Source organism: Oncorhynchus keta, chromosome 30 (assembly GCF_023373465.1).
Source record: "Oncorhynchus keta strain PuntledgeMale-10-30-2019 chromosome 30, Oket_V2, whole genome shotgun sequence".
In the NCBI taxonomy this organism is placed as follows: domain Eukaryota; kingdom Metazoa; phylum Chordata; class Actinopteri; order Salmoniformes; family Salmonidae; genus Oncorhynchus; species Oncorhynchus keta.
Genome location: NC_068450.1, coordinates 11,529,117 through 11,544,277, shown reverse-complemented (window position 1 = coordinate 11,544,277; position 15,161 = coordinate 11,529,117). Strand labels below are relative to the sequence as shown.

The 15,161-nt window shown below is 48.0% G+C and overlaps 1 protein-coding gene across 1 annotated transcript in view; it reads right to left on the bottom strand.

Moving 5' to 3' along the window:
• The window catches only part of LOC118379469 (BTB/POZ domain-containing protein KCTD16-like), a 78,208-nt gene extending 64,029 nt beyond the window's left edge, over window positions 1-14,179 (bottom strand). Inside the window, exon 1 of the mRNA XM_052487617.1 lies at window positions 13,216-14,179. Within this exon, the coding sequence (XP_052343577.1) occupies window positions 13,216-14,044 (829 nt within the window). The 5' untranslated portion in view covers window positions 14,045-14,179. The remainder of the gene's footprint in view (window positions 1-13,215) is intronic.
• Between the last annotated feature and the right edge of the window lie 982 nt (window positions 14,180-15,161).

Below are 15,161 nucleotides of genomic sequence, written 5' to 3'. Positions count from 1 at the left end.
GTTCTTCTCCCCCAGCAGTCTGATCCTCTCCTCTAGTGCTCTGTTCTTCTCCCCCAGCAGTCTGATCCTCTCCTCTAGTGCTCTGTTCTTCTCCCCCAGCAGTCTGATCCTCTCCTCTAGTGCTCTGTTCTTCTCCCCCAGCAGTCTGATCCTCTCCTCTAGTGCTCTGTTCTTCTCCCCAGCAGTCTGATCCTCCTCTAGTGCTCTCTCCCCCAGCAGTGCTCTGTTGTTCTTCCCCCAGCAGTCTGAGTGCTCTGTTCTTCTCCTCCAGCAGTCTGATCCTCTCCTCTAGTGCTCTGTTCTTCTCCCCAGCAGTCTGATCCTCTCCTCTAGTGCTCTGTTCTTCTCCTCCAGCAGTCTGATCCTCTCCTCTAGTGCTCTGTTCTTCTCCTCCAGCAGTCTGATCCTCTCCTCTAGTGCTCTGTTCTTCTCCCCAGCAGTCTGATCCTCTCCTCTAGTGCTCTGTTCTTCTCCTCCAGCAGTCTGATCCTCTCCTCTAGTGCTCTGTTCTTCTCCTCCAGCAGTCTGATCCTCTCCTCTAGTGCTCTGTTCTTCTCCTCCAGCAGTCTGTTCTAGTGCTCTGTTCTCCCCAGCAGTCTGATCCTCTCCTCTAGTGCTCTGTTCTTCTCCCCAGCAGTCTGATCCTCTCCTCTAGTGCTCTGTTCTTCTCCCCCAGCAGTCTGATCCTCTCCTCTAGTGCTCTGTTCTTCTCCTCCAGCAGTCTGATCCTCTCCTCTAGTGCTCTGTTCTTCTCCTCCAGCAGTCTGATCCTCTCCTCTAGTGCTCTGTTCTTCTCCCCCAGCAGTCTGATCCTCTCCTCTAGTGCTCTGTTCTTCTCCTCCAGCAGTCTGATCCTCTCCTCTAGTGCTCTGTTCTTCTCCCCCAGCAGTCTGATCCTCTCCTCTAGTGCTCTGTTCTTCTCCTCCAGCAGTCTGATCCTCTCCTCTAGTGCTCTGTTCTTCTCCTCCAGCAGTCTGATCCTCTCCTCTAGTGCTCTGTTCTTCTCCCCCAGCAGTCTGATCCTCTCCTCTAGTGCTCTGTTCTTCTCCCCCAGCAGTCTGATCCTCTCCTCTAGTGCTCTGTTCTTCTCCCCAGCAGTCTGATCCTCTCCTCTAGTGCTCTGTTCTTCTCCTCCAGCAGTCTGATCCTCTCTCTAGTGCTCTGTTCTTCTCCCCCAGCAGTCTGATCCTCTCCTCTAGTGCTCTGTTCTTCTCCCCCAGCAGTCTGATCCTCTCCTCTAGTGCTCTGTTCTTCTCCTCCAGCAGTCTGATCCTCTCCTCTAGTGCTCTGTTCTTCTCCCCCAGCAGTCTGATCCTCTCCTCTAGTGCTCTGTTCTTCTCCTCCAGCAGTCTGATCCTCTCCTCTAGTGCTCTGTTCTTCTCCCCCAGCAGTCTGATCCTCTCCTCTAGTGCTCTGTTCTTCTCCCCCAGCAGTCTGATCCTCTCCTCTGGTGCTCTGTTCTTCTCCTGCTCTTGCTTTTTATATTGTTGAAGTTGTCTCACCACAGTCCAGTGTGCAGATATGTCAATTCAATTCAATTCAAATTGCTATATTTGCATGCCGTACCAATATACATATTGCCAAAGCTTACTTTGGATATTTAAAATATTATGATCATAACAATCTAAATTGTCAACGGGACAACAGTAACAACATTAACCAAGGGTCAAAATAACCACACATTGAACAATAACAATAAGCATACAGTAGAGTATATGTGCAGGTTGATTGGTCTGTCAGACACTGTCCCTCATATTATGACAGGCAGCAATGTAGTGTGCTGCCAACCCACAGCTCTCTGCGTCCTCCCCCAACAGGAGGGGTAGCCTACTCTCATCAGAGAGGTCTTTGAAACCTTGTATGAGGGTTTCAAATTTGGGGAAATGACACTCTCTAATTGTTTTATATTTATAAACATTTTGTCAGGAAATGCAGCTTTGTCTCAGGTTCTGCTGCAAAGTCTTTTCTCTACAGGGAGCCAGGTTTTCCTGTGTCTATCCTTCTCAATGGCAAGGCTGTGCTCACTGAGCCTGTACTTTGTCAAGGTTTTTCTAAGGTTTTGATCAGTAACCATGGTCAAATAGTTAGCCACGGTGTACTGTCGATTTAGGACCAGATACCACTGCATTTTGCTTTGTGCTTGTGCTTATGTTTCCCAATAAGCAATGTAGTTTTAGTTTGACTGTGTAATAATGTGTTTTATTCTGATTGATTGGAGGTTCTGGTCCTGAGGCTTCAGTGTGTTAGTAGAACAGGTTTGTGAATTCAGCCCCAGGACCAGCTGGATGAGGGGACTCTTTTCTTTGCTCAGCTCTTGGCATTGCAGGCTTGGTAATGATATGAGAGGGGGTCACTGTATTTTAGATGTTTCCCAAACTTAATTTCTCTTTTTTGAGTATTTATTATTAGTGGATATTGGCCTAATTCTGCCCTGCATGCATTGTTTGTAGTTTTCCTCTGGGCATGTAGGAGAATCTTACAGAACTCTGCATGCAGGGTTTCAATTGGGTGTTTGTCCCATTTGGTGAAATCTTGTTTTGCAAGTGAACCCGACACCTCGCTGCCATAAAGTGCAATTGGTTCAATGACACATTCAATTAGTTTTAGCCAACTTTTAACAGGTACTTCAATTTGAATTTGTTTTTTAATGGCATAGAATGCCCTGCGTGCTTTCTCTCTCAGTTCTTTCACTGCCTCATTAAGGTGTCCAGCTGAGCTTATTTTTAAACCTAAGTAATTGTAGCGTGTGTAGTACTCTATATATTTTGTAGTAATTGAGAACTTTGGTCTAAATCCCTGAGATCTGGATCTTCTCTGGAAAATCATTATTTTAGTATTTTTGGGGTTTACTGCCAGGGCCCAGGTCTGGCAGTACTGCTCTAGCAGGTCCAGGCTTTGCTGTAGGCCATGTGCTGTGGGTGACAGCAGGCATAGGTCATCTGTGAAAAGTAGGCATTTAACATCTGAATTGGGGAGACTAACACCAGGGGCTGAGGATTTTTGTAGAATAGTGGCCAATTTGTTGATGTAAATATTGAAGAGTGCAGGGCTCAGATTGCAACCCTGGCGAAGGCCCCGCCCCTGGTTAAAGAATTCTGTTATTTTCTTACCAATTTTAACGCTGCACTTATTGCCAGTATACATTGAGTTAATTCTGTCATATGTTTTACCCCCTACACCACTTTCAATAACTTTGTAGAACAGTCCTGTATGCCAAATAGAATCAAATGCTTATTGGAAGTCGATAAAGCAAGCGCATATTTTGGTATTATTTTGGTGGACATGTTTATCTATCAGGGTGTGTAGGGTGTAAATATGACCAGTCGTGCGATGTTTTGGTATAAATCCAATTTGGCTTTTACTCAAGATATTGTGCTTATTAAGGAAGTTTAGAACTCTTACATTTATAATACTGCAGAAAACCTTTCCCAGGTTACTGTTCACACAAACTCCATTCTTAAAGATTGGGGTTATGAGTCCTTGATTCCAGATGTCAGGGAAATAACCTACATTCAGGATCAAATTAAACAGTTTTAATACAGCCAATTGAAATTTTGCACTCGCGAGTTTGAGCATCTCATTTAGGATACCATCAGGTCCACATGCTTTTTTAAATTTGAGGGTCTGAAGTTTCTTATAGAGCTCCTGGTAATTGTGGGGTCCAATGGATTTTGATTGTCCTTTATAGCTTTTCCTAATCCATTCAACTTCTCATAAATGTAGCATTGCTCTGCATTTTGTATCAATTTGAACGGTTTTATAGAGTGTTTTATAATGGGTTGTCCATATGTCACCATTTTGTATCATTAATTTTGCCAGACGTTGTTTGTGTTTATGGACTCCTCAATTAGTGTCAGCTGCTTGCTGTTGTACTGTGCTTTTTTTTTGGTTCTGAGTGTTACGTTTATAGAGTTTTAAAGTCTCACACTAATGAAGGAGTAATTCACCATTCATTATTTGGGTCTCTGTGCTTTTGGTTCGATAGTGTTCTAAGTTTTTTCCTTATAATTTTACAATCTGTATCAAACAAGTTGTCATCTGTGGGCTTTTTTGGTTTGTTTTTTATCCATTTCAGTTGTGCTTCTTTTGCCGTTTGCCTGAATATATAGTTGGTGTTTTGTACTGCCAGATTGATGTCTTCTTCACTGTGAGTGAATGTGGTATCCAGAAAGTTATCTAAGAGTGTTTGCATATTTTGGTTCCAGGTTGCTTTCTGGTATTCTTCTGTGCTGTTTTGGGCCCATCTGTATGAATATCTGGTGTTGTACAGCTTACTGGGCTGTGAATGTGTGGTTGTTTCCATGTCTGTCCTTTTGAGGAACAAGGTCATTTGGCTGTGATCAGACAGAGGTGTTAGTGGCTTGACAGTGAATGAGCTGAGAGATGTCAATGTCTGTAATCATAAAGTCTACTGTACTGTGGCCAAGAGGTGAGCAGTAGGTGAATCTCCCCAAAGAGTCCCCCGTAACCTACCTTTGACAAAGTAAAGTATGTCTCTGTCCACCTCCAGTACATAGTCAAAGGTTAACTTCATTTTGGGTCAGTCACAGTGGCCAGGTATTCTGCCACTGTGTACTCTCTGTTTAGGGCCAAATAGCATTCTAGCATGCTCTGTTTTTTTGTAAATTCTTTCCTATGTGTCAAGTAATTATCTATTTGTTTCTCATGATTTGGTTGGGTCTAATCTGTCCTGGGGCTCTGTGGGGTCTGTTTGTGTTTGTGAACAGAGCCCCAGAACCAGCTTTATCTCTCTCTCTCCCTCTGCCTCTGCCCCTGTCTCTTTATTTTTCCCCCTCTCCCCTTCTCTCTATCACTCTCTCTTTCCCTATCTGTCTCCTCTCCTTCCAGTCTTCATCCCTCTGCCTCATCCATCTCCTTCACAGTATCTTTTTCCTCTGTCTCCCTTCTCTCTGTCTCTATCTCACTCCCTCCCTTATCCCGCTCTCTCTCTCTCTCCCCCCCTTCTCTCTCTCTCTTTCCCTCCCTCTCATATCTCTCTTTCTATTTCTCTCCCTCTCTCCCTTCTCTCATTCTCCCTCCCTTTCTTCTCTCCCTCCCTCCCTCCCTCCCTCTCTTCTCTCTCTCTCTCTCTCTCTCTCCCTCCACCCCCCTCTCTCTCTCTCTCCCTATCTCTCTCTCCCTCCCTTCTCTCTCTCTCCCTCCCTTCACTCGCTACCTCTCTCTCCCTCCCTCCCTTCTCTCATTCTCTCTCTCTCTTCCTCCCTTCTCTCGTTCTCTCGCTCTCTCTTCCTCCCTTCTCTCGTTCTCGTTCTCTCTTCCTCTCTCCCTTCCCTCTCCCTTCCTCCCTCTCTTCTCTCATTCTCTCTCTCTCTCTCCCTCCCTTCGCTCTCCCTCCGTCCCTTCGCTCTCTCTCTGCCAGTCTCCTCTACTTCTGACCCAGTCCACCTTTCTCTCTTCCTCGCTCTCTCCTCCTCTCCCTCTCTGTCCTTTCCCTCTGTCCAGGAGAAGCGTCTGTCAGTGAGGCTAGAGGTTGTCAGTGATCACCTACGCCGTATGCCCAGTCTCCATTCTCCACAAGACTCCATAATGACTCAGTAAAAATGCCTCTAAAATTGGTGTTAGGAGGTCAACACCCACATATTCTATTTTAATTATATTAACGACTCCGTAGGCAAATCATTAGCCAACCATATGTCTTCCTTAGCTGCAGTTATTCCACCTCCCTAAAACCCTCCACCACATCAACCGTCAACCTTCACCTGCCAGCTGGATTTCACCCCCAAAACACCCAACCCCCAACCTTGACCTGCCAGCTGGATTTCACCCCCAAAACACCCAACCCCCAACCTTGACCTGCCAGCTGGATTTCACCCCCAAAACACCCAACCCCCAACCTTGACCTGCCAGCTGGATTTCCTTCAGGAATCAGAGGGGAACCATTTTGAATTACGAACAAAGTGTATTTTAATTGGCCATATGGTGCAACATCTCCATCCTCTCTCTGCACAGAGGAAGCAAGGGATGAGGAGAGAGAAAGCAAGGGATGAGGAGAGAGAAAGCAAGGGATGAGTAGAGAGAAAGCAAGGGATTAGGAGAGACCAGAGAGGGTTTAGACCAGAGAGGGTATAGACCAGGGAGGATATAGACCAGGGAGGGTTTAGAACAGGGAGGGTTTAGACCAGAGAGGGTATAGACCAATCAGTGTGCTAACTCTACTTCCGTCATGCAGGCGGCTGGGGATTGATCTCTGATTGGTTGCATCCCAGTGAAATTTAGTGCACTTACACTGAGTGTACAAAACATTAAGAACACGTGCTCTTTCCATGACAAAGCTTTCACCTGGATTCACGGAGGGTTTAGACCAGAGAGGGTATAGACCAGGGAGGGTTTAGACAACGGAGGGTATAGACCAGGGAGGTTTTAGACCAGCGAGGGTTTAGACCAGGGAGGGTTTAGAGCAGGGAGGGTATAGACCAGAGAGGGTATAAACCAAGGAGGGTATAGACAAGGGAGGGTTTAGACCAGGGAGGGTATAGACCAGAGAGGGTATAGACCAGAGATGGTATAGACCAGGAAGGGGATAGACCAGGGAGGGTATAGACCAGGGAGGGTTTAGACCACAGAGGTTATAGACCAGGGAGGGTATAGACCAGGGAAGGTTTAGACCAGAAAGGATATAGACCAGAGAGGGTATACACCAGGGAGGGTTTAGACCAGAGAGGGTATAGACCACGGAGGGATTAGACCAGAGAGGGTATAGACCAGGGAGGGTATAGATCAGAGAGGGTTTAGACAACAGAGGGTATAGAACAGGGAGGGTATAGACCAGGGAGGGTTTAGACCAGAGAGGCTATAGACCAGGGAGGGTATAGACCAGAGAGGGTATAGACCAGAGATGGTATAGACCAGGAAGGGGATAGACCAGGGAGGGTATAGACCAGGGAGGGTTTAGACCACAGAGGTTATAGACCAGGGAGGGTATAGACCAGGGAAGGTTTAGACCAGAAAGGATATAGACCAGAGAGTGTTTAGACCAGGAAGGGTATAGACTGGAGAGGGTATAGACCACGGAGGGATTAGACCAGAGAGGGTATAGACCAGAGAGGGTATAGATCAGAGAGGGTTTAGACAACGGAGGGTATAGAACAGGGAGGGTATAGACCAGAGAGGGTATAGACCAGGGAGGGTTTAGACCAGAGAGGCTATAGACCAGGGAGGGTATAGACCAGGGAGGGTATAGACCAGGGAGGGTTTAGACCAGGGAGGGTATAGACCAGGGAGGGTTTAGACCAGGGAGGGTATAGATCAGAGAGGGTATAAACCAGAGAGGGTATAGACCAGGAAGGGTATAGACCAGAGAAGGTATATACCAGGGAGGGTATAGATCAGAGAGGGTTTAGACCAGGGAGGGTATAGATCAGGGAGGGTTTAAACCAGAGAGGGTATAGACCAGGGAAGGGTATAGACCAGGGAGGGTATAGACCAGGGAGGGTATAGACCAGAGAGGGTTTAAGACAAGGAGGGTATAAGACCAGGGAGGGTATAGACCAGAGAGGGTATAGACCAGAGAGGGTATAAGACAAGGGAGGGTATAAGACCAGGCAGGGTATAGACCAGGGAGGGTTTAGACCAGAGAGGGTATAGACCAGGGAGGGTATAGACCAGAGAGGGTTTAGACCAGGAAGGGTTAAGACCAGAGAGGGTATAGACCAGAGAGGGTATAGACCAGGGAGGGTTTAGAATAGAGAGGGTATAGACCAGGGAAGGTTTAGACCAGAGAGGGTATAGACTAGAAAGGGTATATACCAGGGAGGGTATAGACAAGGGAGGGTTTAGACCAGGGAGGGTATAGACCAGAGAGGGTATAGACCAGAGATGGTATAGACCAGGGAGGGGATAGACCAGAGAGGGTATAGACCAGAGAGGGTATAAGACAAGGGAGGGTATAAGACCAGGCAGGGTATAGACCAGGGAGGGTTTAGACCAGAGAGGGTATAGACCAGGGAGGGTATAGACCAGGGAAGGTTTAGACCAGAAAGGATATAGACCAGAGAGGGTATACACCAGGGAGGGTTTAGACCAGAGAGGGTATAGACCAGAGAGGGTATAGACCAAGGAGGGTATAGACCAGAGAGGGTATAGACCAGAGAGGGTATAGACCAGGCAGGGTATAGACCAGGGAGGGTATAGACCAGAGAGGGTATAGACGACGGAGGGTTTTGACCAGGGAGGGAATAGACCAGAGAGGGTATAGACGATGGAGGGTTTAGACCAGAGAGGGTATAGACCAGGTAGGGTATAGACCAGGGAGGGTTTAGACCAGAGAGGGTATAGACCAGGGAGGGTATAGACCAGGGAGGGTTTGGACCAGGGAGGGTATAGACCAGAGAGGGTATAGACCAGGGAGGGTATAGACCAGGGAGGGTATAGACCAGGGAGGGTTTAGACCAGAGAGGGTATAGACCAGGGAGGGTTTTGACCAGGGAGGGTATAGACCAGAATGGGTATAGACCAGAGAGGGTATAGACGATGGAGGGTTTAGACCAGAGAGGGTATAGACCAGGGAGGGTATAGACCAGAGAGGGTTTAGACCAGAGAGGGTATAGACCAGGGAGGGTATAGACCAGGGAGGGTTTAGACCAGGGATGGTATAGACCAGAGAGGGTATAGACCAGGCAGGGTATAGACCAGGGAGGGTATAGACCAGGGAGGGTTTTGACCAGGGAGGGTATAGACCAGAGAGGGTATAGACCAGGGAGGGTATAGACCAGGGAGGGTATAGACCAGAGAGGGTATTGACCAGGGAGGGTATAGACCAGAGAGGGTATAGACCAGGCAGGGTATAGACCAGGGAGGGTATTGACCAGGGAGGGTATAGACCAGAGAGGGTATAGACCAGAGAGGGTATAGACGACGGAGGGTTTAGACCAGGGAGGGTATAGACCAGGGAGGGTTTAAACCAGAGAGGGTATAGACCAGGGATGGTATAGACCAGGGAGGGTTTAGACCAGGGAGGGTATAGACCAGGGAGGGTTTAGACCAGGGAGGGTATAGACCAGAGAGGGTATATACCAGGGAGAGTTTAGACCAGAGAGAGTATAGACCAGAGAGGGTATAGACGACGGAGGGTTTCGACCAGAGAGGTTATAGACCAGGGAGGGTATAGACCAGAGAGGGTTTAGACCAGAGAGGGTATAGACCAGGGAGGTTATAGACCAGGGAGGGTTTAGACCAGGGAGGGTATAGAACAGGGAGGGTATAGACCAGGGAGGGTATAGACCAGAGAGGGTATAGACCAGGGAGGGTATAGACAAGAGATGGTATGGACCAGGGAGGGTATAGACCAGGGAGGGTATAGACCAGAGAGGGTATAGGCCAGGGAGGGTGTAGACCAGAGAGGGTATAGACCAGGGAGGTTATAGACCAGGGAGGGTTTAGACCAGGGAGGGTATAGACCAGGGAGGGTATAGACCAGGGAGGGTATAGACCAGAGAGGGTATAGACCAGGGAGGGTATAGACCAGAGAGGGTATAGGCCAGGGAGGGTGTAGACCAAGGAGGGTTTAGACCAGAGAGGGTTTAGACCAGAGAGGGTATAGACCATGGAGGGTTTAGACCAGGCAGGGTTTAGACCAGAGAGGGTATAGACCAAGGAGGGTATAGACCACGGAGGGTTTAGACCAGGCAGAGTTTAGACCAGAGAGGGTTTAGACCAGAGAGGGTTTAGACCAGAGAGGGTTTAGACCAAGGAGGGTATAGACCACGGAGAGTTTAGACCAGAGAGGGTATAGACCAGGGAGGGTTTATAATAGGGAATAATAATATATGCCATTTAGCAGGGAGCTTTTAGACCAGAGCGACTTAGACCAGTCATGGTGCATACAGGGATGGTTTAGACCAGGGAGGGTGGACCAGGGAGGGTTTAGACCACTACCCTGGGTATAGACCAGCCAGGCTCTAGACCAACTGAGCCACAGAGGACCAGAGAGGGTATAGACCAGGGAGGGTTTAGACCAGGGAGGGTATAGACCAGGGAGGGTTTAGACCAGAGAGGGTATAGACCAGGCAGGGTATAGACCAGGGAGGGTTTAGACCACGGAGGGTTTAGACCAGAGAGGGTATAGACCAGGGAGGGTTTAGACCAGGGAGGGTATAGACCAGGGAGGGTTTAGACCAGAGAGGGTATAGACCAGGGAGGGTTTAGACCAGGGAGGGTATAGACCAGGGAGGGTATAGACCAGGGTTCCCTGTTGTTTTGGCAACACACACACACTATAACACACACACACCGTGACATACACACACACTACTGTTAAAGTGGTGTACAGAATATAAATGATGTTGGTCGATATAGTGGTAACATTACTATTTTATTCATGATATAGCCCTACCTCCTCTATACTGACAGCATGAGGTGTGTGTGTGTGTGTGCGTGGCAGAGGAGGTTTGAAGAATAGGCTTGTGTACCTTGCCTGAGACTTGAAGTGACGCCTGGTTTTTAAATCAGTGTGCTAACTCTTCTTCCGTCATGCAGGCCGCTGGGGATTGATCTCTGATTGGTTACTTCCCAGTGTAATTTAGTGCACGTACAATGAGTAAACAAAACATTAAGAACACCTGCTATTTCCATGACATAGCTTTCACCTGGTTAGTCTATGAGCCCTTATTGATGTCACCTGTTAAATCCACTTCTGTCAGTGTAGATGAAAGGGAGAAAACCAATTAAAAAGGATAGTTAATTAAGCCTTGAGACATGGATTGTGTATGTGTGCCACTCAGTGGGTGAATGGGCAAGACACAATATTTAAGTGCCCTTTGAATGGGGTATGGTAGTAGGTGCCAGGCGCACCAGTTTGAGTGTGTCAAGAACTGCATCGCTGCTGGATTTTTCACGCTCAACAGTTTCTCATGTGTATCATGAATGGTCCACTACCCAGAGGACATCCACCCAATGGCAGGCCAGTAGTCGAAAATGGGTCATTGATGAAAGAGGACAGAGGAGGCTGACACGATGGGCTACAGTTAGTCAATTGACAATCTAGTACAACATTACCATAAAAGAATGCACAACTCATTGTACCTTGACACGAATGGGGTATGGCAGCCGACGACCTTACAGACTTCCACTTCTTTCAGCAAAAAAATAGAAAATGGGCTAAAGAACAAACACTGAGGAATTAGAAAAATATTTGCCTGGTCTGATGAATCCCCGTTCCTGCTTTTTCACGCTGATGGGAGGACTAGGGTATGGAGAAAACCTTGAGTACATGCATCTGTAATTCCACGTGTCGACATTACAGGCTGGTGGTGGTGGTGTGATGGTGTGGGGTGTGTTTTCAGGGCCCACATTGGGCCTTTTGATAAAAGTGAAGCAAAGTTTGAATGCCACAGGATATCTGAACATCACTGCCAATCAGGTGCTTCCCTTCATGGCCCGCAGTGTATCCATCGGTATATTGAGCACCCGTGGGATGAGATGGAACAACCTCGTCTCAGTAGAGATACACTCCCAGACAACTTGACACAACTGTGGGAACATGGGGCCAACATCCCTGTGGAACACTTGGAGTGAACATGGGCCAACATCCCTGTGGAACACTTGGAGTGAACATGGGCCAACATCCCTGTGGAACACTTGGAGTGAACATGGGCCAGCATCCCTGTGGAACGCTTGGAGTGAACATGGGCCAGCATCCCTGTGGAATGCTTGGAGTGAACATGGGGCCAACATCCTTGTGGAACGCTTGGAGTGAACATGGGCCAGCATCCCTGTGGAACGCTTGGAGTCAACATGGGCCAGCATCCCTGTGGAATGCTTGGAGTGAACATGGGGCCAACATCCTTGTGGAACGCTTGGAGTGAACATGGGCCAGCATCCCTGTGGAACGCTTGGAGTGAACATGGGCCAGCATCCCTGTGGAACGCTTAGAGTGAACATGGGGCCAGCATCCCTGTGGAACATTTGGAGTCAACATGGGCCAACGTCCCTGTGGAACGCTTGGAGTCAACATGGGCCAACATCCCTGTGGAACACTTGGAGTCAACATGGGCCAACATCCCTGTGGAACACTTGGAGTCAACATGGGTCAGCATCCCTGTGGAACGCTTGGAGTCAACATGGGCCAGCATCCCTGTGGAACGCAGTCAACATGGGCCAGCATCCCTGTGGAACGCTTGGAGTCAACATGGGTCAGCATCCCTGTGGAACGCTTGGAGTGAACATGGGCCAGCATCCCTGTGGAACTCTTGGAGTCAACATGGGCCAGCATCCCTGTGGAACGCTTGGAGTCAACATGGGCCAGCATCCCTGTGGAACGCTTGGAGTCAACATGGGCCAGCATCCCTGTGGAACACTTGGAGTGAACATGGGGCCAGCATCCCTGTGGAACGCTTGGAGTGAACATGGGCCAACATCCCTGTGGAACGCTTGGAGTCAACATGGGCCAGCATCCCTGTGGAACGCTTGGAGTCAACATGGGCCAGCATCCCTGTGGAACTCTTGGAGTCAACATGGGCCAGCATCCCTGTGGAACGCTTGGAGTCAACATGGGCCAGCATCCCTGTGGAACGCTTGGAGTCAACATGGGTCAGCATCCCTGTGGAACGCTTGGAGTCAACATGGGCCAGCATCCCTGTGGAACGCTTGGAGTCAACATGGGCCAGCATCCCTGTGGAACGCTTGGAGTCAACATGGGCCAGCATCCCTGTGGAACGCTTGGAGTCAACATGGGCCAGCATCCCTGTGGAACGCTTGGAGTCAACATGGGTCAGCATCCCTGTGGAACGCTTGGAGTCAACATGGGTCAGCATCCCTGTGGAATGCTTTCCACACCTTGTAGAGTCCAATGCCCTGACAAATGGAAGCTGTTCTGAGGGCAAAGGGGGCTGCAATTCAATACTAGGAAGGTGTTCCTAATGTTTTGTACACTCAGTGTATATAATCACAAACTTGAAAAGCTAGTTAAAACCAGGTGCAGGGAGAAAAGCTAGTTAAAACCAGGTGCAGGGAGAAAAGCTAGTTAAAACCAGGTGCAGGGAGAAAAGTTAGTTAAAACCAGGTGCAGGGATGATAGCAAAGGGAACCATATGGGCCTGAGACAACTATATGTCTCCTGGTGAGTCTGTCAGACATCTAGTCTAACATACTTAACTATTCCCTTTACTAAATCCACTTAAACATGACGTCAACCAGTGGCCTAACCTAAAGGGAATTACTAAAGAAGGTTTATGGTGTTTTATGTGGGAAATCACTTACGGTAGAAGACGTACTGCGTGAAGTTGGACCAGACTTTCTCCGGTGCGTAGTGGCTGATGGAAGAAGCGGTGATCGACGAGTTACAGGCAACGTTGTGGAATCCGCTCTCCGACAGCATGTCAAAGGCCCGCTCCAAGTGACGGAACCGGAGGAAGAACCGGGAGGTGTACCTGTCCGCAGGCCTGTCCGCGTCTCGGCTCTCGTTCAGGGTGTTTCCAAACACTTCTTTGGCGAGGCCGATCCTTCCGCTGATGAAGATTCTGGGTACTGCTTTTGGGGATTTGGGGTCAATCTGGCTGTCCTTGCCTCCCGGTGCCGCACACGTGCCTTTGAAACCGACGGTTATGTATCCATGCCTCCGGTCCAGAGAGTAGGAGGAATATATCCTCTGGTCGCTGCCTAGCGACGCGTCGTCCAAATCACTGTGAAAAGGGTCGTCCTGAAACTGTTTAGATTCCTCGGACGCCAACAGTTTGACCAGTTTGGGGAGTTCAAAGTATTCCGCTTCCCGTTTTAACCTCCCTTTCTCTGGGAAGTGGTCCGGTAGAACGACCTGCTTATCTCTCAGATAATCCAATACATATCGGAACAGGAAACCATCTCTGTCGATAAAATAACGTCCCCGGAGGTCCCGTGCCAAATCATTCGAGGACCCCTTCTTGGTGGAGAATAACCGTCCCAGTAAGGAATTGGGGATGCTTGTTAAAGTATGGAGACGAGTATAGTATACCTGACCTCCTACGTTTAGTTCAATAACATCAGAGGGCGGGTTTTGCACCGACCCTGTTTCTTTTGCCTGCTGGGTTTTACAATTCTCAATCAGTGCCATTTTTAAAATTCATGCACAAAACCAAATCCCGGTCACCGTTAGGCGCGCAGATGTTTCCGAAAAAGTTTTCAATCTATATGGGATGGAATAGCATGTCTTCTGTGTGCTGATTAGGTCTACATACCAAGGACACCGTTGACCACCATTTACAAACCTCCCCAACATTATTCAAGACAAGTGCTGTTAAAAAAAAAACTCAGGTGCCTCAGTTAAGCCGCGCGTGAAATGCCTGCCGTTCGTGCAAAGTGTTCTGTTTAATGAAATCGATCAGCGCATCCAATGCATGCATCATTTTACTCACGTCCATTGCTATGTCCTATTGCTGTGAGTCCATTGATATAATCCTACAGTGAAATCAAAGTGAAATCACCATTATTCCATCATCAATTGTACAAATGATTCAACACCCCTGTACTTCAGTCCGTTCTGGATAAAAATGTCAAACTTCTTTGATTCTGCAAGGCAAGCTCCTGTCCCTGTTCATTTTAACGGTCCAATGAAACTTCATTTGCCGGAAGCAACTGCACGTTCGCTGTTCACTGAGACCGTGCTGAAATTGCCATGCGCGTGCAGTTATTTTCTTGAAATTGAAGATGGGAATCTGGACGCCAGTGAAGCGCGCGCCCATCTCTCCGTCTCCAAACTGCTGTGCAGAGAGGAGAACAGAAGTAACCGCCCGGCTGGCACCAGAGTGAAGAAGGTTAACATGAGGATTCTCCAGCGGTTGCGCGGGGAAAAAAAACATTATGGGGAGTTACGTCTTACATCATTATCTTAAAGGAAAATGACATTTGAAAACGTGTGACGTAGAGTAGATGAACCTACATTCTGAATGACATTAAGAAAATAGATTAACATTCTGCAAAGTAGCCTAATAGGCGATGATAACATATGACGTTGAATTTAATTAGGGGATTTGCAAATGCTTAAATTTATCAGGTGAATATTTAAAATCCATGAATTATATTATTTGCTAAAAGAAAATACTCACACCTTATGTTTCTTTGCTCCACATTATTTATCTATGCAAATTAATAATGTCTTAATTGTCAATCACTAGCTATTATTCCACGTTGTGATTGGACTGGGTGAGTGGGCGTCCCTTCAGCACCATGGA